The following is a 22,753-nucleotide window of genomic DNA, read 5'->3' as shown; positions in this document are numbered from 1 at the left end:
GGTGGCCATGGTGGCAGTGGTGGCCGTGGTGGTGGTGGCCATGGGGGCAGTGGTGGCACGGCGATGGCAGTGGTGGCCATAGTGGCAGCGGTGGCCGTGCTGGTGGCGGTGGTGGCACGGTGATGGCAGTGGTGGCCATGCTGGTGGCAGTGGTGGCCATGCTGGTGGCGGTGGTGGCACGGTGATGGCAGTGGTGGCCGTGGTGACAGTGGTGGCCATAGTGACAGTGGTGGCCATGCTGGTGGCGGCGATGGCAGTGGTGGCCATAGTGACAGCGGTGGCCGTGCTGGTGGCGCTGGTGGCGCTGGCCATGGTGGCCACAGTGACAGCGGTGGCCGTGCTGGTGGCGCTGGCCATGGTGGCCACAGTGACAGCGGTGGCCGTGCTGGTGGCGCTGGCCATGGTGGCCGTGCTGGAGCCGGGCGCTGTCCGCGGTGCTGATCCCCCGAGCCCGACCCGCAGCACGAACCGGCGGCGGGTCCCGACCCTCGCTGCCCCCGGGGGTGCCCCTGAGGTCCCCCCTTCCCTGGGCACGTCCCGCCCTGCCCCTGCCCTTTGATGTGCGGCAGCTCCAGACAGGGCTGGCGGGGCGGGGACCGCGCGGAGCTCTGTGCCCTCACCCCGGCTGTGCTGTGCCCGGCACCCACACCCTGCCCGCCGGGCTGGGCACGGGCACAGCCTCCCCTGCACGGGCGCTCTGATCGTCCCGCCGGGCAGGTCGGACAGGGACGGGCTGGAGAGCGGGACAGGGCAGGGCAGGGCGTGTGGGGACATGGGCCACCAAGGCTCCAGCACTCCCTGCCGGCTTTGGGACAGCCAGGGAGGGGCTGCCGGCCCTGCTCGGTGCTCCCGGGCACGCACGGGTTGGCTGATGTGCCCGGAGCAGCGCTGCTGGTTGGTGACACTGGGCTCACCTCGGCCCCCCAGAACCGTGTCCCCAACCGCAGTGCCGGTGTCACTGCTCCCAGAACAAAATGTCAACCCATGCAAATGAGACTGCGGGAGCGGCTGATTGAAGGGCCCTGCCCCGCCCCGGAGTTGCAATCAAATATGCAAATGGCTCCCGAGGAGGCTAGTGAAGGCTATTAATAGCGGGGATGAGGCTGGGAGAAAGCGTGGTGTTCCTGAGGGAACGAGCTGGTTCTGCTTGTCCCTCTGCCCAGCGTGTCCCTCTGCAATGCCTGGGCAGGTGACAGGTACTCCCTGCAGGGAGCCCGGGGGCACCAGGGCTTGCTTTGGCCACCAAACCCTTTGAAGGGCAAGTGCTGCCCGTGTGCCCACTGCCCAGCGCCCACAGGGAAACCCAGAGGGACAATCACAGCTGCTGAAACCCCTGGGCTGAGATTTCAGCCCTGGGGAGTCCAGCCAGGGGGGATGAGGTGCCCAGAGGGACCTGGGCTCTGCTGGGGGGGTTCCTGTGGCTCAGCCTGGGCAGGGAGCTCAGCCTGGGGCAGCTCTCACTATGCTGGGGGAGGAAGGGAGGGAGGAAGGGGCTCCCTCCCACCCCCCACCCTTCACCCTGTGCTTCCACACCCCCCTCCCTCTCCTGGTGTCCCTTGTTGCCATTGAGGCAGGTGATGTCCCTCTCCTGCCAGCTCCAGTAAGAGCACAAGGCACTGGTGGGAGCCACACTGTCCCCAGCCAGCCCAGGGGTCTCGGTGTGCCTGACCTCTGCTGCAGCCCCTCCACCCCATCTCTTGGGTTTTGGGCTCCAGGAACCATTTGACCTTTTTATAGAAAATTGCGGAAGTCAGGCTGGAGTCAACAGTAACTAATTATTTAAAATCTGAAACTGGAATAATTAGCCCAATTAACAGTCTCAGGTGACGTCTGATTCCATCTGATAACGGCCCGAGGAAGAGGGAGAGTAATTAACCTGTCAGCCTGACATTTGTAGGTCAGCACTGGCTCCTCATGATGTCGGGGTGGGCACAGGGGTATTTTGGGGGGGGTCCCATCTCTCTTGCTGCAGGGAATCTGCACCTTTGGGGGTCCCAATGGAGGGAGGGGACTGTGGATGAGCCCAGGTGGTACCTGGGGGAGATGGGCTGGGGGGACGGGGTGCTGGGCATGGGCAGGGGCTGAGTGTCCCCCAGAAATGCCAGAGCCGCTGGAGAGGCAGCACCTGTGGGCCTTTAAGGTTGCTGTGGAAACGGGGCTCTCGTTACCAGGAGGAGCCTCCTGCTTTCCAGGCAGGGCCCCCTTCCCTGCAGGAGGGGATCCCCACCCCGGGCACCCGGGACTGCACAAAGCCCCGGGGCTGTGGAAGGGACAGGGCCAGGGCATGGAGGAGGGTGGCCTTGGGTGGCATGGACCCCTCAGTCCAGCTCGCCCTTGGCATGGCCGGTGGTGCCAGGTAGGTCTGGGCACACACCTGGACACGGCTGGACCCACATGGACACATAAGGACACACGTCCATCCTGACCTGCCCGTGCAGCCCAGCCCCTTGGGGACCCTGTCCTCACACCTCAGCTGGCACATGGACCCAGCCTGGCGCTGGGGCTGTGCTGGCTGCCCCCGGCAGGGCACAGGGAACAGAGTGTGCCCAGGCACAGCCCCCGGCCACAGCCCGGTGCCGCGCTCAGCTCCTGGAGTTTTAATGAGGTAAATTGTATAAAAAGCTCCGTTTGCCCTAAATGCCCATCCCTGCGTGAAGCTGCTGCAGCACAGCCCGGGCACATCCCTGGAGCTGGGCAGGGGGCTACGGGGCTGGGCACACGCTCCCGGGCTGGGCACGTGGCAGCAGCAGGAGGAGGAGGAGGACGAAGGCGGTTTAGCACATTTGCAATCATTTCCCTCCTCCCCCCCAAGTTTACAGCTTAGCTCAGCGGCTTATCAGCCTCCAATCTCATTAAATCAGGCAAATTGTAGCATCTGATATTTTATGGAGATTAAGGTGTGCGCCCAGACTCTATAATTATCGGCAAAGATGTATTTACAATACCTTGTTGCTAGTAAACAAAAAATAACTTCGGATCAAAGCTCTCTTCCAGGGGAATAAATCTGCCCATCGAGTCCTCGCTGTGGAGCACGGCAGGGAGACACCCGGGGTGGGTGGGCATCGCCGGGGGGACACGGAGGGGGGCGTTCCGGGGATGTCCCCGGTCCCACGTGGCCGCTGTGAGTCCCCTGTGCTGGAGCCATCCCCAGGGTCTCCCTTGCTGGCATCTCCCTGGTTGCACCCACCCCTCCGGCCGCGGCTCCAGCGGGGATTTCCACCGCAGGGACCTCCCCGCTGAGACAAGCCTGGGATTTATCGGCACATGTGCGTTGCCCCTGGATTCCTCACGGCGGTGGCAGCGCTGCGGATTACCGATGTGGTGACGCTGGTTTATTGCTGCTTGAAGTGGATTTATCCGTGCGGCAGGGCCCGGGCTGGCTGCTGGTGTAAATCACCACGGCACGGGGCCGGCGGGAGCCTCGGGGCTGTGGCTGCATCCTCGGCATTCCGGCCTCCCTGGGGGTTTCGTGGCTGGGCTCCCCACGGGACCATCCACTCCACAGCACAGATCAGCTGCCCCTTCTCCATCTCACTCTTGTGCCCACTGAAACGAGAATAAAATGGTGATAATGCTGCAGACGTCCTCTGGAAAGGGCTCTGAGGCAGATGAAAAGCCCTACTTAAGAGTGAGGCCATTATTATTAATAACTTGGAGCCGGGCTGTAAATTCAGCCGACACAGCTATTATGGGAAATGAACCTGCTCCTGCCGTGCTGGCTGCCAGGTGTGGGATGGGGATGGAGAGCAGGGCTGGATGGCCCCGTGGCTGCTGCTGGGCCGTGTCCACAGCTGGGGCAGCATGGCCAGAGGGGGCAAAAACACTTGACTCCATCTCTGGGATGATTTCTTGGCTTTTTCCTGGAAGGCTGGAGGTGTGAGGGAGGGATACTGGGGTAGGAAAGGACGTGACTGAGCTTTGCAACGAGGCTGAGATCTGGCCCAAGCTCAGGTCAGGGGTGATGCAGGGTGTGAGGAGCATGGGCAGAGCCAGGTGCTGGGACAGGCCAGGGTGGCACCGCTGAGGCTGGGCAGGACCCTCCATGGCCATCCTGGGCTGACTCTGCCCATCTGAGGAGCATCCAGGGCAGCATCACGCCTTGGCAAAGGTTGCATTAAAACAAAAATAACTCGGTGCCATTCAGTGCCCGGCGCCTGCAGCCAGGTCAGAAAAACACAAAACTGTTGTGGCTCCCGTTCCATCGGGATGACTTCACCTCTGGCACTGCCACCCCTGAGCAGGGCAGGTGGGGGCCCAGGGTGGCAGAGCTGGGCATGGAGGGGGCGTGGAGCGCCATGAGGTGCCACAGGGGTGTCACGGGGGTGCAGAGCACGGCCATGGGCTCGTGGTGCTGCCTGTACCCAGCTCGGGAGCTTCTGCGGGGGAATGAGCTTTGATATAAATATCTTTTTGCTCAGCACACGACCTACTTTCCAGACAATGCCATTAGCCTCCCGACTCCCTCATTCATCTTCTGCCGTCCTCCCCCAGCCCTCCCTGCGCTGGCACCCGCGCCAGCACCGCACACAGGCCATGGAGGGGTGAGCCAGGACGGGCACCTGGCTCGGTGGCACCCTGGGGACCCTGTGCTGGCCTTGGGGACATCCAGCAGCCCCATTCTCACAGCTGTTGCTGCCTGTCCTCTGCTCCTGCTGTGGCTCGGTAGAGGGTGGCTGGGTCCCTTGGGGGTTTCTCCACCCCATCCCACAGGATACCCAGGTGTGTCTCCTCCCTCTGCCTCCAGCCCCATTCCCTGCCAAGTCCATGGCCTGGGTGGCAAATGGCCCCATCCAGGGGCATCCTCAGCCAGGCCCAGCCTCGTTGGGTACATCCTGGTCAGGGCAGAGGGGAGCACAGCAAAGGAGCCACGCATTGGCCCAGGGGGAGTGTGTGGGGTCAGGACCCCTCCTGAGCACCCCCAGAGCTGGTGCTGGGCTCACACACACGTGGCTCATCTGAGGATGATCCTGCAGGAGCTCCACGTGCTGGCAGAGGCTGTGCTGTGCCGTGGGCAGTGGTGAGTGGCTGGTGGGATTGGGGGCAGGTTGGGCAGGGGGTGCCCAGTCCCGCTGCCACGACAATGCCCAGCCCCTCTGGCTCGTGGGGATGGCTCTGACACCAGTTTTCCCCCAGCAGCTGGAAACATCTCTCCAGGCCCACCACCTGCACACCTCCGTGCACCCCTGGGATGAGCCCCCGCTCCTCCCCTGCAGCTAAAATTAAATATTCAATTTGTATTGCTGGTAAATCCTGCAAATCTCTTTTATCTCTAAGCTGTTGTAGCAGGAATATCGGTGGTGTAATCTCCATGGGGGCTCATCCCACTGCCCTTCACAGCTCCCTGGCTTGGACCACGCTCTCTTTTCCCTGCATTTCGCTCTGGGATGCTTCTGGATGGTGGAGCAGGTCTCCAGTGCCACCAGCAGAGCTCCCCATGGCACCCATTCTGTGGGTGCTGCTGGCTTTGGGGACAAGGGTGTGCATGGTCCCCAAATTGTGATGGAGGTGCTCTTGGCCCAGGTGATCCAGGTGGTCCCACCAGAGCATCCCCCACGCCTGCTGTGTCCTCACTCAGCAGCCATGTCCCCCCTCCCCGTGCTCTGTCCCTGCGCTAAGAGCGTTGTGCAGAATTATGTATTTAAATATTTAGGTTTTCATCAGCTTTGCAAATTAAGCCCATCCATTAAAGCGGCAATTTGGGTCCTCTGCTGGCAAGCTGGGCTGTGCCAAGCCTCGGGCTGGCTGTGCTCATCCCAGCCCTGGCCCCAGGGGATGCAGCCTGGGAATGGGACGTGATGGCCCCGAGCATCCCTGCTGGCACAGGGACCAGGGCTCTGCTTCCTCCTCGTTCCTGGAAACTCCAGCCCCTGTGGGCCCTTGGGAGGGGTGTGGTGCCCTGAAGGGAACCGGTTGGGATTGGTCTTATTTGGAATTGGTGTTATTTGGGGTGGAGCAGAGAGTGCCTCGTCCCGGATGAGGAGCAACGCTGGCGACAGGTGAGAGCCCTGGCTCAGCCAAGCAGAGCAAGGATGGCAGTGCCAGCCTGCTGGGGGCTCAGTGGGAGTGAAGCTGGGCAGGGAAGGGGCAGCCTGCCCCGGGGCTTGGAGGAAATGGGCAGGAGGTGGTCGGAGTTGCCACTGGTGCCACGCTCAGCGCTAAGGCCGCGCTGCCCCCAGCTCACCAAAGAGGCTTTGGAGTGATCCCTGGCTTAAGCCATTACACAGCATGGCTGGGGAGTAAGTGGCTCTTTAAGCCTTGGGGCCTAGCTGGTGCCTCCATGTGGGTGGGAGGGAAAATGGGGGTGATGGGGAAATGGGGTTCATCCAACACCAGGAGGGAAAATGGGGGTGATGGGGAAATGGGGTTCATCCAACACCGCTGCCAGCTGGGCTCCCTGGCACAGCCACAGGGCCTGAGGGAGCTGCCATGGCCCCCAGTGCCCCTGGCACAGGCAGATTTAACTCCTGGGAGATGCTGGAGCCCATCTGGGGCACTGCTGGTGCCTGGAGTGCCCATGGGAGTGTGGGCAGAGCCCAGGGTGAGCGCAGCACAGGGGATGTCCCTGCTTGTCCCTTCCCTTCACTGCAGGTGAACAGCAAGCTATGGTCTCTCCCTGGTGTCACCTGCCTGTCCCCCTTTCCACCAAGCCCTGGAGGCACCACAGGAGCTGCTGGCCCCAGGCAGTGTGGGCAGATGTCGAGGGTGCCATGGGAGGGGAGCTGTCCGTGGGCATCACCAGTGATGGGTGCTCATCTGTGAGCCTCAGTGCCCACAGTCCCTGTGCCAGCTGGCAGGGGCTGGGCTCCCTGCAGCCCTGCCTGGCCTGGGGGTCCCTCCATGGGCATCTCCCAGCTCTGCTGGCTGCACTCCTGATGCTCTGGCTCTGGGGTCCCACCTCTGGCAGTCGATGCCCTGTGTGCCATGTCCTGTGGCAGGATGAGCACTGCTGCAGGGCTGGGGGGGCTGGAGCTGCCTGTGCCATGGGGCTGCTGGATTCTCACCCCTGCCAGCCCTTCCTCTGCATGCTGCCATGGCCCATTCTCTGTGCCACCTCTTTCCTTCTCATCCAGCTTCCCATTCCCTGTGCCACCTCTTTCCTTCTCAGCCAGCTGCCATGGCCCATTCCCTGTTCCACCTCTTTCCTTCTCAGCCAGCTGCCATGGCCCATTCCCTGTGCCACCTCTTTCCTTCTCAGCCAGCTGCCCATTCCCTGTTCCACCTCTTTCCTTCTCAACCCACTTCCCATTCCCTGTTCCACCTCTTTCCTTCTCAACCAGCTGCCATGGCCCATTCCCTGTGCCACCTCTTTCCTTCTCAACCAGCTCCCCATTCCTTGTGCCACCTCTTTCCTTCTCAGCCAGCTGCCCATTCCCTGTGCCACCTCTTTCCTTCTCAACCAGGTTCCCATTCCCTGTGCCACCTCTTTCCTTCTCAACCAGCTCCCCATTCCTTGTGCCACCTCTTTCCTTCTCAACCAGCTTCCTGGCACCTTGCTGCCATGCCCCCAGGCCCAGATGTTCCCCATCCTAAAGGGCTTGTGAAGATGTGGCTCTTCCACCAAGATCTGGTTTGGGCTTTGCAGGGATGGAATGCCAGACTTCTTCCTTTGCCTTGGCAGCTCCAGGATGCTCCAGCTCCTTTGCACACCCAGCACAGCAGCTCTTACCCCCAAAGAATCAGGTCTGGGGCCAGGGTGGGTGGTCCTGGGCCGTGTGTGCAGTGCAGGGAGGGGGTTCCTGTCCCCCCGAGGTGGCAGCAGGCAGAGTCAGTGGTGTTGTGGTGGGAAGTCCCCGCGCTGGCGGCCGTGCAGGGATCCCTGGCAGCTGGGCGCCTCGTGGCCGTATTTCCTCGCTCTGCTCCAGGAGTAATTGCTCAGATGGGGACGTGGGGCAACTCCCATTCCTCTCCCGGCATGGTAATGAGTGAAGAAGACTCAAAGACAAATGGCTCATTAAGAAGCAGTGCTGCATTGCAGGATTTTTCATCCCACCAACCGCTGCATCAGCAGAGGCAGCACCTCTCGCGCTCGCTCTCCCAGCCCTGGAGAAGGAGCTGTCAGGCAGCTGGGGCTGGTGCCAAAATTAATCATGTGCTTAATAACGTACCCAGCCCGTCAAACGGCCTGTCCTCAGCCTCCAGGCTCTGGAGCAGGGTGGCTGTGCTGGACTGGAGCCCTGGGGCATCGTGGATTTGGGGTTGGTGCCTGGGAAGTGCCCATTCTGGGTGAGAAGGGATGTGTCAGGGCAGAGCTGAGCCAGGGGAGATGCCCCCAGCCTCGGGGTGCCAGAGCCCCCCAGTTATGTCAGGGTGTCAGGGTCTTCCAGATTTTTTGGGGTGCTAGAGCCCTGCAGCCCTGTCGAGGTCCCAGCCAGCTGTGCTGGCTTCTGTGGCCTTCCCAGTGGCCTCAGTAAACACTTCCTGCTCCACTCATATTTGCAAATCCTCAGCTTGTGTTCATCTTTCATGACTTTTAACAAATCTTGCCTCATCCCTTTTTTCCAGCGGTGCCCGGTTGGATCCTGCCCCTCACAGCCCTCTGCAGGCAGCGCCTGCCTGCAGCTGCTCTGCTTTCTTTTATTAACAGTAATTGGTTTTGATTTCCTGATTGCAGCCAGTGTATTTTCTGTGATCTTTGCATCCTGCTCACACTGTTTTCCTCTTTCCCTCCTCCTCTTTCTCTTTTTGTTTTTCCCCTTCCCCCTTTCCTTTTCATCTTTTTTCCCCTTTCCTTTCCTATTCCCTTTCCCTTTCTTCATTTTTTCCCTTTCCCCTTTCTCTTCTAAATTAGGTGATCTCTTACTAAGCCCCTCTTTTTTCCTCCAGACGGAGTAAATTTTACTAATTCAGCCTCATAAAATAACAGAGCAATTAGTAATAAAATAAAATGTTTGCTTTCCACAATCCTTCTCACTTACAACGAGCTGGGAAAGAGTAAATAGATTAAAAGCACGGTGGAAAGGACCTGGCGGTATTCCATATTTATTTTCTTCCGAAGACCGTAGATCAAATTTGTTCAGCCCCTAAGTGGGAAAACCACTTTATTTTATTTTTTTTCCCCGGCTCCAGCTCGCTCACGCTGCGTGTTTGTTCTCTCCCGCTTTCATCCCAAGCCATAAAGGTCCCCAGCAGGACCCAAGCTGGCAGAACCTCGCATTAATTTGCAGAACGGGCCGAGCTCGCACTTCTCCCGGGCTGGAAGGTGGAAAAAAAGTCCCTTTGGTGACGCTGGGAAGGCGGGGTGGCGGGAGGAGGCTTTGTGGAGCGAGCGGCCGGAGCCGGAGCAAATGAAAGTCGATGGCGAGGAGGCCGCTGGGCCGGCTCTGGCACCCGCTGGCAGGAGATTGCATAACAGGATGGGACTGGGGATGGTTTTGGGGCTAAACTGGGTGAAACACGTGGCCGTGGCCGTGCGGAGCTGTCCCCGTTGCTGCGCTGGTGTGGGGCGGCCTCAGGGGAGGATGGAAGGCTGGGCTGATAAAGAACACACAGGGGAGGTGGCTCAGGCTGGTTTTGGGGGGGAACACCCTCGCTCTGGCTTCATCCCCACCCTGTTCCTCCCCCAGAGCTGCTGCCCCAGGGATTCCCAGCGTGGAGGAGCTGCTGCTGGTGAGACCATGAGGACAGCATCCCCCTGAGCGCCGGGCGGTGAGTGCCACCAGCAACCTTCACCAGACCCCAGCAGGGGCTGCCCATGGTGGGGCTGCTGGGGAAGGGCAGGGGGCCAGGACCCCCCGAGTGCAGGGCCACCAACCCCAGCTCTTGGGGTTAGACCTGGAAGTGTTGGAAAGCCCAGTCTTGCCCTGTGTCAGGGTGGTTTGCCGGACCCAGACATTGTGGTGGGGTTTTGATGTCCTCTCACATCCCCGCTGGTGTTCCTGGAGCTGGAGGAAGGATGGGAGCATCCTGGGTGCTGTGGGGTCCCAGGGAAGCTCAGGCTCCTGGGAGGGTCTGCCCTGAACCCCTGCAGCCCTGGGGCTCAGCACGGCGCTGCCTCCAAGGCTGGGATCTCATGGGGCAGCTGCTGGGAAGCGGAGCTGCCTCTGCCAAGTGCTCCCATGGGAAATTAAACAGGAGGCTGAATTTCAGGATGGCCTGGAGCACCAGGGACTGCGAGCCCCTCTCCTCCCTGAGCTGACCCTCACAATGGGGAGAGACATCAGAGGGAGGTGGTGATGGGGAGCCACTGGTGGGAGTTTCTCCAGGCTGGAAGCAATAAAGGCGAGGAGTGAGTTATTTGTAATGGTAATTATGCTCTTCCAGTTTATCCTAGCACATAATTGTGTGGGCGGTAGGTTCCCACTGGTGGTAATTACCCTGGTGTTAAATGGCACAAAATTCAGCTGGGCTGGGTGTTTCCCCCTTGACTTAAATCTGTGCTTTGGTGGCACAAATCCCTCCATCCCAAGGGCTGCTCAGTGCGTTGGCCTTTGGAGGGACAGCTCCAGCTCTCGGCCATGTGCCATGAGGAAGCCCTGGCCAGCCTGCCCCAGTGCCACTGCCAGCCTCCCCGCCCTGCCCTCCTGGCACAGGAGGGGACAGGAGTGGGCTCTCTCATCATGACATGAGGCCATTCCTGCTGGCACATGGGATGGGTACCCTGTGCTGTGCCGCCCATTCTGAGCCCCACTGGGTCTCTCCCGACCCTTTCTCCATCCCGAGGTTGCCCTCAGGGAGCCCGGCTGGTCCCTGGGCAGGCCGTAGACGCCTGTGTCGCCTTGGTGAGCTGGGACACGGCTCCTCCAGCACGGCGTGTCCCCACCCGCTGCCGGCGCTCCGCAGGTGCGGGGGAGCGGCGGCGCTGCCTCGCCTCGCCCGCGGTTCCGGCTTTGTTGAATTCCTGCACCTGCCGAGCACAAAAGCCCGGCGGGCTCGTGCTGACAGGCTCCGCAGATATTTTGACTCCTTCTTGCCGCCGCGGCAGCAATATTTGGATCAGCTGCGAGCTTCCCTCCCCGAGCAGGAGATGATAGCTCAGCCTGCGGAGGCAGAGCTGGGCTGGGAGCCTGTTTGTCTGTCTGTCCTTCCATGCTGCTGCTCGATCCCAGGCCAGGGAGGCAGCTCCATCCCACGCTGCCGCTCCTGCTCCTCGCAGCAGCTGTCTGGGGAGGGGAGAGGATTCATCTGTACCAGCTGCACCTTCCGCTCAGCAATTAGGGAGCCTTGTTAGAGCAGGAGCGGGATCTGAGGATGGGGAGCAGTGCAGGATGGAGCCATCCAGCCTCAAAAAAGATGGGAAGGAAGGTGGTGGTGGCTTAGGGCAGATGTGTTCCCAGGGCCCTGTCTGCTGCTCAGGGCCAAAACGCCACTGCTGCCCACTCCCACACCCCTTGGGGACCCTCAGCTGCTCTCTCCTCCAGGGCTGCTTGGGGCACAACCCCCTCCCACCAGCCCTGGCCCTCCCAGTGTCCCTCGTTTCCAGTCTCCATGGTCAAATCCCCACGTGCCACAGGGAGCATCCCACGGTCACCTTTCCCTGCAGCCAGTATGGGAGACGTGCTGCCTGCAGCACCCTGCCTGAATCTGACAACAAGAGCGTTAACGACGCCTGTTAATTAGCCGAGATACTCTGGAGAATAAGTAATTTCCTCATTTACAGTCCAACCAAAGACAGAGCCTTTGAGGGGCTGCAAGGCACACAAACCTCCATGCGTGCAGGCGGCTCAGCCTTGGCTGGCACAAGCTCAGCCTGGCTCAACGCCGTCCATCCCCCTGCTTCGCCCTGGGGCTGCCCTAACACAGCACAGCCACCTCTGCTCCTGGCTCCCCATCCCGAGGGCTTGCAGGGAGGAGAGCCCTGGATTGTGGGTCTCCATGTGGGGCTGGATGGAGACATCAGAGCAGGGCCCCCCCGCGCCCCGCGGCAGCTCATTAGCGGCGCTGTGAATCGCAACGGCTGAAAAACTCAGCCAGAGCCGCTTTCTAATGGAGAAACACTTCATAATATTTGGTGTTGCAGAAGAAAACAAGGATCTGCTGATGGCAGCATGTCCTCCCTTGCCGTCTGCAGGCCCTGCTGCCTGCATCGCTGCTGGCAGCACTTTCTCCTTCCCACTGCCCCCTCCGAGCACCTGAGCTGGGGGTAACCCCAGGTGCCTGGCCCAGGCACCGTGCTCCTGTCACCACATGGAAAGCCAGAATTCTGGCACATCACAGGGCTGAATCTTGCCCTGGAAGCTTCCCAGCCTTCTCAGCTGGTTCTTGTGAGGTAGCCCCAATGTTCTGCTGGTTGTGGGGGTGTAGAGGGGATCTTGACACTGTTCTTGTCCCTGTCCCCACAGATGAGCCCGCAGGGGCATCCCGGCAAGATGCCGAGGCTATGGGGTGGGTGCTGAAATGATGAAGGGCTACCATGGGGAGCGTAGCCAGACACAGCCCTCCTCCGGCCACCGCTGCCGCTGCATCCCTGACAACTGCGAGCATCCCGCCGACTGCATCCCCGAGGGCCGGCCGCCCTACCTGCCCAGCCCCAGCGAGCCGTGTTCCCTGGAGCATCCCTACTGCCCTGGCGCGGGCAGCGAGTGCCCGGGCGGGCCCCTGAGCGAGCCGCCCTCCGCCAGCGCCAGCAGCACCTTCCCGAGGATGCATCACGCGCAGCAGCAGCAGCAGCAGCAGCAGCAGCCCTACGACTCCTGCGACGAATGCATGGCGACCGCCCACCCCGCCAGCAAGATCAACCGCCTGCCCCCCACGCTGCTGGACCAGTTCGAGAAGCAGCTGCCGCTGCACCACGACGGCTTCCACACGCTGCAGTACCCCCGGGCCGGCGGCGCCGAGCCCCGCAGCGAGAGCCCCAGCCGCATCCGCCACCTCGTCCACTCCGTCCAGAAGCTCTTCGCCAAGTCCCACTCCCTGGAGGCGCCGGCCAAGCGGGACTACAACGGCGCCAAGATGGACGGCCGCGGGGACGGCTACCACCACCACCACCACCACCACCATCACCACCACCACCACCAGTCCCGCCACGGCAAGCGCAGCAAGAGCAAGGACCGTAAGGTGGACTCCCGGCACCGGTCCAAGATGTTGGGCTGGTGGAGCTCCGACGACAACCTGGACAGCGACAGCAGCTACATGGTGTCCGGCCGGCACGCCGCCGACCAGGGCACCCAGTACTGCGTGGACGCTCCCGAAAGTGCCTTCAGAGACTTGACCTTGAAGAGTCTAAAGGGCGGCGGGGAAGGAAAATGCCTGGCCTGTGCCGGCATGTCCATGTCTCTGGATGGCCAGACGCTCAAGAGGAGTGCCTGGCACACCATGACTGTCAGCCAGGCCCGTGAAGCCTATCCCAGCGCCGGCGGCACCGAGAAGACCTTGATGCTTCAGGAAGCAAAGGCCAAAGACCGAGCGTACCAGTACCTGCAGGTGAGGGGCTGGGCAGGGTGAGAGAAGTGGGGCTGACTGTGCTGTGGGATGAGCCAGGGCTGGGACCCTCCATCCAGCAGCCTGGGGTGCTGTGGGGATGCTCCAGCTCTGCTCCGTGTTCCCAGCACCTGTGCCCCATTCCCATGGCCCCTCTGTCCCCTCGAAGTCCATCTGCTGCCTCCTGCCCTGTGCTGCATTTAGGGTCAGACAGCTCTGTCAGCTCAGGGCCACCAGCAGTCCTGTGTCTGCTCCCTTGTCACTGCTTTTATCCTGCCTGTGTGTCTGGCTGGGTGCCACTGCCTGCCTCATCACCGGGCTCCCTTCTAGGTCACCCCCCTTCCAATTAAAAACTAATTAACTCTTCTCTCCCTTTCCTGGGGGAAGGAGACAGGGAGCAGCAATGCTGTTCTGGCTGGGAGTGGGGGTGGCCAGGGCCTGTCTCCATTGGCAGCAGGGGCATTGGGGCAGGGTGCCGGCCCCATCACCCTGGCTGGGGGCCCCAGGGGACACCATTCCCCTGCCACTGCCCTATAAGGACCCCGTGGTGCTGGCGTCAGCAGCACGTGGTGGCACTGGTGCCCGATACGTCAGGCGGGTGCTGCGCTGGCATGGGTGGGATTTGGCCCAGACGCTCCTGCCAGAGGGGCTGTGAGGTGGGAGCTGCTGCACCGCCCCGTGTTGTGGGAATGGGGAGCTGTGCCTGTTAGGAGGGATCTGCTCTCCTGGATTTTGGAGCTTTCCAAAAGGGTCAGAGCACCCAGGGTCTGTCCCTGCAGCTCTGGGGTGCATGGGGAGGGCAGGGGAGCTGGGCACACGTGCTGGATTTGGGCCGGATTTGGGCTGGCAGGTGCATCCCACCTGGCTCTGCATCCCACCTGTGGGACCCCGGCCACCACATCCTCCCACGCTTGCCTCCTGCTCCAGGTGCCGCAGGACGAGTGGAGCGGGTACCCGGCGGGCAAGGACGGGGAGATCCCGTGCCGGCGGATGCGCAGCGGCAGCTACATCAAGGCCATGGGCGACGAGGACAGCGCCGACTCGGACATCAGCTCCAAAGTGCTGCCCAGGGCGGCCACGCGGCGAGACAGCTACCGCCGCTCCTCCAGCGCCGACCAGGCCAGGACCAAGTAAGGGCTGCTGCCTCCCAGCCCCGTGCCAGCTCTGCAGGCAGCAGTGGGGCCATGGGCCAGGGCTCTCTGGGAGGACAAGTGGCATGTCCCTGCTCACGGCATTGTCCCCACTCACAGCACCCTCCCTGCTCACAGCATTGTCCCCACTCACAGCACCCTCCCTGCTCACGGCATTGTCCCCACTCACAGCACCCTCCCTGCTCACAGCATTGTCCCCGCTCACAGCCGCACTCCCCAGCGCAGCAGCACTCGGCCCCGTCCCTGCTCTGTGTCAGGGCACTGGGGGGGACATGGCTATGCTGGGCTTTTGGGAGGGACCTGCTGCTGCAGCCACGTGCAGACCGTGGGGAGAAGAGGCATGTTCAAAGGGGGATGAGTGAGACGTGCTCCAGCCCCTGTAGGTGACACTTTTGGGGACAGTGAGGAGTGGGGACAGCAGCAGTGGCCAGCGGGAGGATCACTGTGGCTGCGTTTCCCAATGCTCTGCTGGAATGTGTTGCTTTTGGTGCGATCCCTTCTATTCCCACTGTCTCTCATTAGGTTTGCAAGTAGGCACTATTCTGATTCATATATCTGTAACTGTCCCAGCTGCTGCACGCCACCGCGAATGCTCCCGCGGGGACAGAGCTACGGCCGTTCCTTCACCACCGGCCAGGTACGTCCTGTGGCTCAGGTTCCACGGGGCAGGCTGGGGCAGGGATGTCGCTCTGAGCATCCCCTGCCTTGGCTCAGCCTCACCCACCGCTCTCCCCAGATCAACGACGAGCTCAACCACCAGTTTGAGGCCGTCTGCGAGTCGGTGTTCGGCGAGGTGGAGTCGCAGGCCGTGGAGGCGCTGGACCTGCCCGGCTGCTTCCGCATGCGGAGCCACAGCTACCTGCGGGCCATCCAGGCAGGCTGCTCCCAGGACGACGACTGTCTCTCACTCTTCTCCATGTCGGCCCCTCCTGGGCCGCCCATCACCAGCAGCATCCTGAAGCCCAGCACTTGTGAGTCCTGGGGGGTGGCGAGGGCTTGGCCGCGTGAGGGAACCCCACATCTCCCTGCCTGCTCACCTGGGCACCTGCCAAGGGCTGCTGCTGCCCTCCTCCTGGCCCTTGACCCCTGTAGTGCCCAGGACAGGGTGTCAGTGTCCTGCTCATCACCCAGTCCCAGGCAGGGGGGTGCTCTGTGTCCCCAGCACCCATTTGCCATCCCCTCCTTCTGTCCCCATCTCTGCCCCTTGCTGCAGCAATGTGGCCAGTGTGGGTCTGGGGTGTTTTCCAATCCCAAAACCTGGTCAAACAGCCCCTCTGAACTCCAGCCCACATCTAACCCAGCTAACGGGCAAACCCTGTGGGACCATGATCCCCGTGCTGTGGGAGGAGACGGGCAGCATTCCCCGGGGCCCCTGTTCGTGGCGGGAAATGAGCAAGTGTCTGTGTTTTCACGTGCCTTTTCATCCTGCGCCTCTCCCACAACAGCCTTCAGTTACAGAAAAGCTCCACCTCCCATCCCTCCAGGAACCAAAGCCAAACCTCTCATCTCCGTCACGGCGCAGAGCAGCACCGAGTCCACCCACGAGAGTTACCTGCCCAGCGAGGTCGCCCGCAGCCCCGCCTGGTCCAAAGATGCCGCGGCCCGCTGCAACTCGGCCGAGAGCCTGGAGAGCTCCAAGGTGACGGCCGTGGCCCTCGACCTGCCCCCAGTCCAGCCCCGTGCTGCTCCCAAGCCCTCCACCCTCATCATCAAGGCCATCCCAGGCCGGGAGGAGCTGCGGAGCTTGGCTCGGCAGAGGAAGTGGCGTCCCTCCATCGGTGTGCAGGTGGGCTCTGCTCCTCCCTGCGGGCTGCCCGAGTGCTGTGGGCCATGCTGAGCCACCACGCTGCGCTTTGGGGCTGCCCTCCAAGCTCTCTCTCTGCCCCTTGGCAGGTTGAGGCCGTCTCTGACTCGGATACGGAGAGCCGGAGCCAGAGGGAGTTCCACTCCATCGGGGTGCAGGTGGAGGAGGACAAAAGGTACCACATGGCTGCACTGATGCTCTGGGTTCCCAGGGGCTTCCTACACACCACCGCTACCCCACAGCTTCTTCTCCCTCTCCCCTCTGGCTGAAACCCCAGAGCTCAGCAGCATCCCCATCCCAGGCTAGCTGCCCCCACCTGGAGCAGGATTTGGCCTTTCCTTTGTCCTCTCTGCTGCCCAGGGGAAGGGGCTGCCCTATTCCTGTCTCCTCTGCTGGGCTCAGCCCTTAGCTCTGAGCCCACGCCAGGTGCAGATGAACCTTTGGGCATTTCTGTAGCTAACCATGACATTTTGGCTGGGATGGGAATGCCAGGTGTGCCAGAACCTGCATGGCCTGCAGGAGGGGAGCTCTGGCATTGTGCCCATGCAGCCTGGTACTCCTCTCCATCCCTGGTCCAGCACTGGTAGCCATGGAAACAGGCTGAGAGCAGAGGAGATGAGGGACTGGCAGATCGCAGCTGCTCAGGGTTGTGCCTGTGGCCTTGAATGCTCTGGGATCCACCCCGGCATCCCCAGCCCCATCCTACCTATGGGTGTCCCTCACCCTGCCCCTGTCACTGTCATACCTGACAGGGGTGATTTATTAAAAAAATATGGATATTGATCTAGTACCGATATCCAACGGTGATGGGCAAGAACTCTCTAACAGTTTAGAGTTAGAAAGTGTATGTTTATTGTGGGATAGCTCCCAAATACACACTGCAATTTACAGGTGATTACAGAGTCCTTTTATCTATACAGGTATTGAATACCCAAAATACAAATGCATATTCATAACTTTGGTATATCCCATTCCCCACTCTGTATGGTAATTAGTTCAAACGCTATTAAGTATGTGTAGTTTGGTCCTTGAAGTGGGTCGGTGGTCCTTTTCATGGGGAGGGGTCCCAAAATGAGGAAGTAAATGAAGTCTTCCTCGTTCTGACCTTTCTACCTTTTCAATGCAAATATGACAAATGAACCCTCGGTAGAACTCCCACTCCCTGTCTTCAATTGGTTTCAGAACAGAGGAGGCCTACAATTGTCTTATGTTCCTAAAAGCTATTTATCAGTTTCTATATTCTTCATTATAAACACAGCTAACCAAACATTGTGCTGACAAGCAATCAGTTATGAGTTAACTACCAACTCTTAACTTCATCAAGCCTAACCGTTTATTTTAATTAACTCCAATAAAGCTTATCTCTAACTAAAATCTTAGCTCCTCTAAAACTCTAAATTCCTTAAAGTTTATGTCTCAGGGGGATGGGACAATCCCTGCTGGCAGTGAGGGTCCCCACTCTCTCCCTGTCTCCACCGGCTGAGCGCTCCAACAGTGTCACAGCGACTACTAACTCTTAACCTCATCAAGGCCTACCCATTTATTTTAATCAACTCCAACAAAGCTTACCTCTAACCGAAATCTTAGCTCCTCTAAAACCTCTAAATTCCTTAAAGTTTAGGTCTCAGGGGGATGGGACAGTGAGGGACTGGCAGTGAGGGTCCCCACGCTCTCCCTGTCTCTGCAGGCTGAGCATTTCAAGTGCTCCAACAGCGTCACAGCGACTACCAACTCTTAACTTCACCAGGGCTTACCCATTTATTTTAATCAACTCCAATAAAGCTTATCTCTAACTGAAATCTTAGCTCTTCTAAAACCTCGAAATTCCTTAAAGTTTATGTCTCAGGGGGATGGGACAGTGAGGGACTGTCCCATCAGGCAGTGAGGGTCCCCACGCTCTCCCTGTCTCCGCAGGCGAGCGCGCTTCAAGCGCTCCAACAGCGTCACAGCGGGCGTGCAGGCGGACCTGGAGCTCGAGGGCTTCACCGGGCTGGCCGTGGCCACCGAGGACAAAGCCCTGCAGTTCGGGCGGCCCTTCCAGCGGCACTCCTCGGAGCCCGAGTCGGGCCGGCAGTACGCCGTGTACAAGACGGTGCACACGCAGGGGCAGTGGGCGTACCGCGAGGATTACCAGCTGCAGTACGACACGGTGGAGGTGCCCCGGAGGGATGCCTGGATCGAGCGGGGCTCCCGCAGCCTCCCCGACTCCGGCCGCGCCTCCCCGTGCCACCGCGACGGGGAGTGGTTCATCAAACTGCTGCAGGCAGAGGTGGAGAAGATGGAGGGATGGTGCCAGCAGATGGAGAGGGAGGCGGAGGACTATGACCTGCCCGAGGAGAGTGAGTTGGGTGGGGTGACACAGCGAAGGGAGGGGCTGGGGATCCTGCAGAGCTGGGGGGGCACAGTCATTGTCCTGCAGTGCTCCCACCTTGGAGCATCTTCCCTGCCAAGGCTGATCCTGCAGAGCTGGGGGGGCACAGTCATTGTCCTGCAGTGCTCCCACCTTGGAGCATCTTCCCTGCCAAGGCTGATCCTGCAGAGCTGGAGGGGTGCAGTCATTGTCCTGCAGTGCTCCCACCTTGGAGCATCTTCCCTGCCAAGGTTGGAGGGGTTGGGTGAGGGCAAGAAACACCGGGAAACCCTCTGGGGCTGGAGGGATGTGAAGGAGAGAAGTGACAGGATGTGCTGGAGGGCTCTGAGCTGCCTGTGACTGTCTGCTCTCCCCCCAGTCCTGGAGAAGATCCGGAGCGCTGTGGGCAGTGCCCAGCTCCTCATGTCCCAGAAGGTGCAGCAGTTCTACCGCCTCTGCCAGCAGAACATGGTGAGTGTGGGCAGGGCAGCGTGCCAGGGGCCAGCTGTGCTGGGGAGGGGGTGTCTCATACTCTCAGCAGTGACTATGGACCACCATGGAGGAGAGCTGGACACAGAGCCAGCACAAGGGGCTGGCATGGCCCCATGGCCAGCAGAGCCAACATCCCACTGATGGATGAGGATGGCACTCTGTCCCTCTGTCCCCACAGGATCCCAACGCATTCCCTGTGCCCACCTTCCAAGACCTGGCTGGCTTCTGGGACCTCCTGCAGCTCTCCATTGAGGATGTCAGCATGAAGTTTGGGGAGCTCCAGCAGCTCAAGGCCAATGGGTGGAAGATCATGGAGCCCAAGGTGAGGGCAGGGCTCTGCCACTGGCACTTGTACCTGTCACCTCTTCCTCCCTCCTCATCCCCAAGCACAACTGCACCCAAACCACTGCTGGGCTCTCACTGGTGGCTGCTTTTAGCAAACCCTTGAAAAACAGAGCTGGGAAAAAGCGAGGGTAGAGAAGGGCTGTTCTCCCACTGATGTATCCCAGCGAAGGGCCAGGCAAGGGTCCTGGCACAGGATGGATAAAGGGATGTGCAGCCCTGCCTGGCAACCTGTGGGAGGGTCTGTGGAGCCTCTCAGCATGGCTTGAGCCCGCTGGGATGCCCATTGCTGGGAGGTCCCAGCCTGAAGCCCCTGTTGTCTGTGCAGGAGGAGAAGAAGGTGCCTCCCCCGATACCAAAGAAGCCGCCGCGCTCCAAGGTGCACCCGGTGAAGGAGCGCTCCCTGGACTCGGTGGACCGGCAGCGGCAGGAGGCCCGCAAGAGGCTCCTGGCAGCCAAGCGAGCCGCCTCCTTCCGCCAGAGCTCGGCCACTGAGAGCGCGGACAGCATCGAGATCTACATCCCCGAGGCGCAGACCCGGCTGTGACCGCAGCCTCCGCTTTTCTACCCGGACTGGACGGCGCGGCCGTAGCTCACTGTGATGGGGGGCCGCGGGGACACCCTGGGGCAGCTCTTGGCCCCACTCACAGCTTCTCTCTTTTCTATCTTAGCCCTTTCGTGGATCCGACGGCGGGTGAACGCAAAGCCCGGTTCTGCCCCGTCCCCTTGCCCCCCACTGCCCGCATGCCCCTGCCAGCCTCTCCTGGGGTCCGGGGCTCTCCCTCCCTCCCTCTGCCCTCCCTGGGACTGTGTCCCAGCTTTCTGTCCCCTTCCCACTCCCCAGCCCTTCTGCACAGCCGCCCCTGCATCCCAACCCAAAGAGAGGTGACCTCCAGCCCCCGGCCCCGCCGGGCTGGAGGGGAGGGGGCTGCAGGCAGGCCCCCCCGCCTCTCTGTACTCAGTGCAATCCCCTGGTGTGTGGCGGGGAAGGGCCCCCAGCCCCTGCCCGGCCACAGCCCCCCAGCCCTGCCCTGCCGGCTCGAGGCTTTGGGACGTGCTGGGGACAAAGGGGTCCCCTCGCTGCTCCCCCCGCCCGCGGCTCAGGTGCCGTGGGGACCCAGGGCTCCCTCCCCTATATACATATATAAATATAACCCAAGGAATAAACCAGAAACTACACGTGACCAGCGCTGTGTCCTGCCTGGTGGGACGGGCCAGAGCAGCAGAGGCCCCCCGGTCACGGCGAGCCGCCCCGCTTCCCTCGCACGGAGCATCGCCACGCGCTTCTCCCCTTCCCGCTCAGCCCTCCGCCCCCTCAGCCCATCCCTCATCTGTCCGTCCTTCCCTCCTGCCAGCCTGGAGGCCAGGAGCACCTCTGCAACGTGGCACTAGCCAGGGACAGGCACTAGCCCCCCCTCCCGTGCCTTGCTGCAGGTGGGAGATGCTCCCCCGGTGAGCCCACCTGCAGTGACAAGGACCACACTGGGCTTGGCACCAGTGGGTGGGACCGGGGTGTGGGCATGGCCAGCAGCTGTCCCTTGAGTGTGGAGCTAGAGACACCCTCAGGGGGACACCCCTTCCTCCTGAGCTCCCGGAGCCCTGTGGGGTGGGACACCCCGGGATAGGGCTGTCACCTACCTGATGCCTCTCAGGGCCAAGGGACACCGTGGGATGTGGCTGTTCCCAGCTCCCCCATCACTGTGCACAGAGCCAGGAACAGGGTGGAGAGCTCCCTCCAGGGCAGAGCAGCGTGGTGGGGCAGGAGGCTGCATCTGCCTCATCCCTGTCCTTAACCCCGTCCTCCAAACATCCTGTCCCCCCCTCAGTGTCCCTTTTTGGTCCTTTTTTGGTGGCAGAGGGGGGAAGACCCCACCCCTGTCCCTCACTCTGCCGCGCCAGCAGCCCCACGCAGCATCACCAGCCACCCCCCAGGGCAGGGCCAGTGGGTGCCAGGTAGCTCCCGAAATCTGGGGCCAAACCTCCCGAAATCTGGGGCCAAACCTCGCCCAGGCCCTCAGGCAGGGCGGTGGGGTCAGAGGCAGCTGGGGACGCCTCGCTGGGGTCCCTCGCTCCTGGGGGTCCGTCGGTGCTAAACACCTCCGTGACGGCAGCACCCACTCAGCCACCCAAAGCCCTTCCCCACCCCACTCCCCCTGCACCCCCAATTTAGGGATGTGCCTGGGAAGGGCCCCCGGCCCCCGCCCCGGCCAGCGCCGTGCAGTGACCGTGACACGTGGCTCCCTTTTTATTGTAACGAACCGCCGCAATTAATAAAGATGACTTTGGTTACTCCGGGCCAGCGGCCGCTTCCCTGCGGGGACATGGCCGGCACCGGGCTCGCCTTTCAGCTGTCTCCCATCCTTTTGTGTCCGTGGGGTGGGAAAGGCATGGGTGTGGTGCGGGAAATTGGTGACCAGGCGGTGGGAGAGGCGTTTTTGCAGGTCTCCTCGTGGATCTCCCCATGGAAACCTCCCACGGGTCTCCCCATGGGTCTCTGCCTCTGAGTCTGTCCCCATGGGTGTCCTCCTGTGGGCGTTTCTCTCCCTGTGACTCCCCACGTGAGTCTCCCCAGTGACACCGCTGTGGGTGTCTCGCTGTGACACTCCTCGTGACTCCTGCATGACTCTCTCTCCCCGTGGCCAAGACACCCTCTGTGATCTGTGCGTGTCTCCCCCTCTGAATCGTCCCTGGGGCTCCCCTGGGGCTCCTCCCTGTGTGTCCCCCCATGGGTGACACTCCGTGACTCTCCCCGGGGGTCTCCCCGTGACACCCCTTGTCCCCTGCAGGACTCCCCTCCATGTTCCCCCCTTGTCCTCCCCGGTATGTTCCGCCATCTCCCCTGATGACTCCCCCTCGTGTCGCCTCCACGCTCCCCTTCGTGCTCCCCTCCGTGTCCCCCCATGTCACCCCATGACTCCCCCTCATTGTCCCCCCATATATTCCCCATGACTCCTCCTCGTGCCCCTCTGCATCCCTCAATCTTTTTCCCTTCGGTGTTCCCCTCGGTGTCCCCCACGTGTCCCTCATGATTCCACCTCGGTGTCCCCCCCGTATCCCCCCCATGTCCCCCCCGTGTCCCCCTCGATGTCCTCTATGATCCCCCCCTGTGTCGCCCATGATTCCCCCCCTCGTGTCCCATGACTCCCCCTCAGTGTCCCTCCCGTGTCCCCCCCCCCCCGTGTCCCCTCGGTGTCACCCCCCGTGTCCCCAGCCGCTCTCGCTCCCCCTGTGTCCCCCCCGTGTCCCCTCGGTGTCACC

The 22,753-nt window shown here is 61.5% G+C and overlaps 1 protein-coding gene across 3 annotated transcripts in view; it reads left to right on the top strand.

Moving 5' to 3' along the window:
* The window catches only part of DLGAP3 (DLG associated protein 3), a 28,702-nt gene extending 6,860 nt beyond the window's left edge, over nt 1-21,842 (top strand). For 2 of the 3 annotated variants that reach the window (XM_077189778.1, XM_077189779.1), the window contains exons 2-12: nt 9,564-9,645; nt 12,279-13,359; nt 14,284-14,486; nt 15,030-15,144; nt 15,244-15,478; nt 15,953-16,293; nt 16,401-16,486; nt 18,226-18,650; nt 19,041-19,132; nt 19,332-19,475; nt 19,824-21,842. In XM_077189778.1, the coding sequence (XP_077045893.1) occupies nt 12,334-13,359; nt 14,284-14,486; nt 15,030-15,144; nt 15,244-15,478; nt 15,953-16,293; nt 16,401-16,486; nt 18,226-18,650; nt 19,041-19,132; nt 19,332-19,475; nt 19,824-20,042 (2,886 nt within the window). In that variant the 5' untranslated portion in view covers nt 9,564-9,645; nt 12,279-12,333 and the 3' untranslated portion in view covers nt 20,043-21,842. The remainder of the gene's footprint in view (nt 1-9,563; nt 9,646-12,278; nt 13,360-14,283; nt 14,487-15,029; nt 15,145-15,243; nt 15,479-15,952; nt 16,294-16,400; nt 16,487-18,225; nt 18,651-19,040; nt 19,133-19,331; nt 19,476-19,823) is intronic. The other variant, XM_054648252.2, reaches the window with a different exon arrangement.
* Nucleotides 21,843-22,753: the final 911 nt, after the last annotated feature.

Source organism: Agelaius phoeniceus, chromosome 22 (assembly GCF_051311805.1).
Source record: "Agelaius phoeniceus isolate bAgePho1 chromosome 22, bAgePho1.hap1, whole genome shotgun sequence".
NCBI classification, from domain to species: domain Eukaryota; kingdom Metazoa; phylum Chordata; class Aves; order Passeriformes; family Icteridae; genus Agelaius; species Agelaius phoeniceus.
The sequence above is the reverse complement of the archived record's forward strand: the minus strand, read 5'-3'. Positions and strand labels throughout refer to the sequence as shown.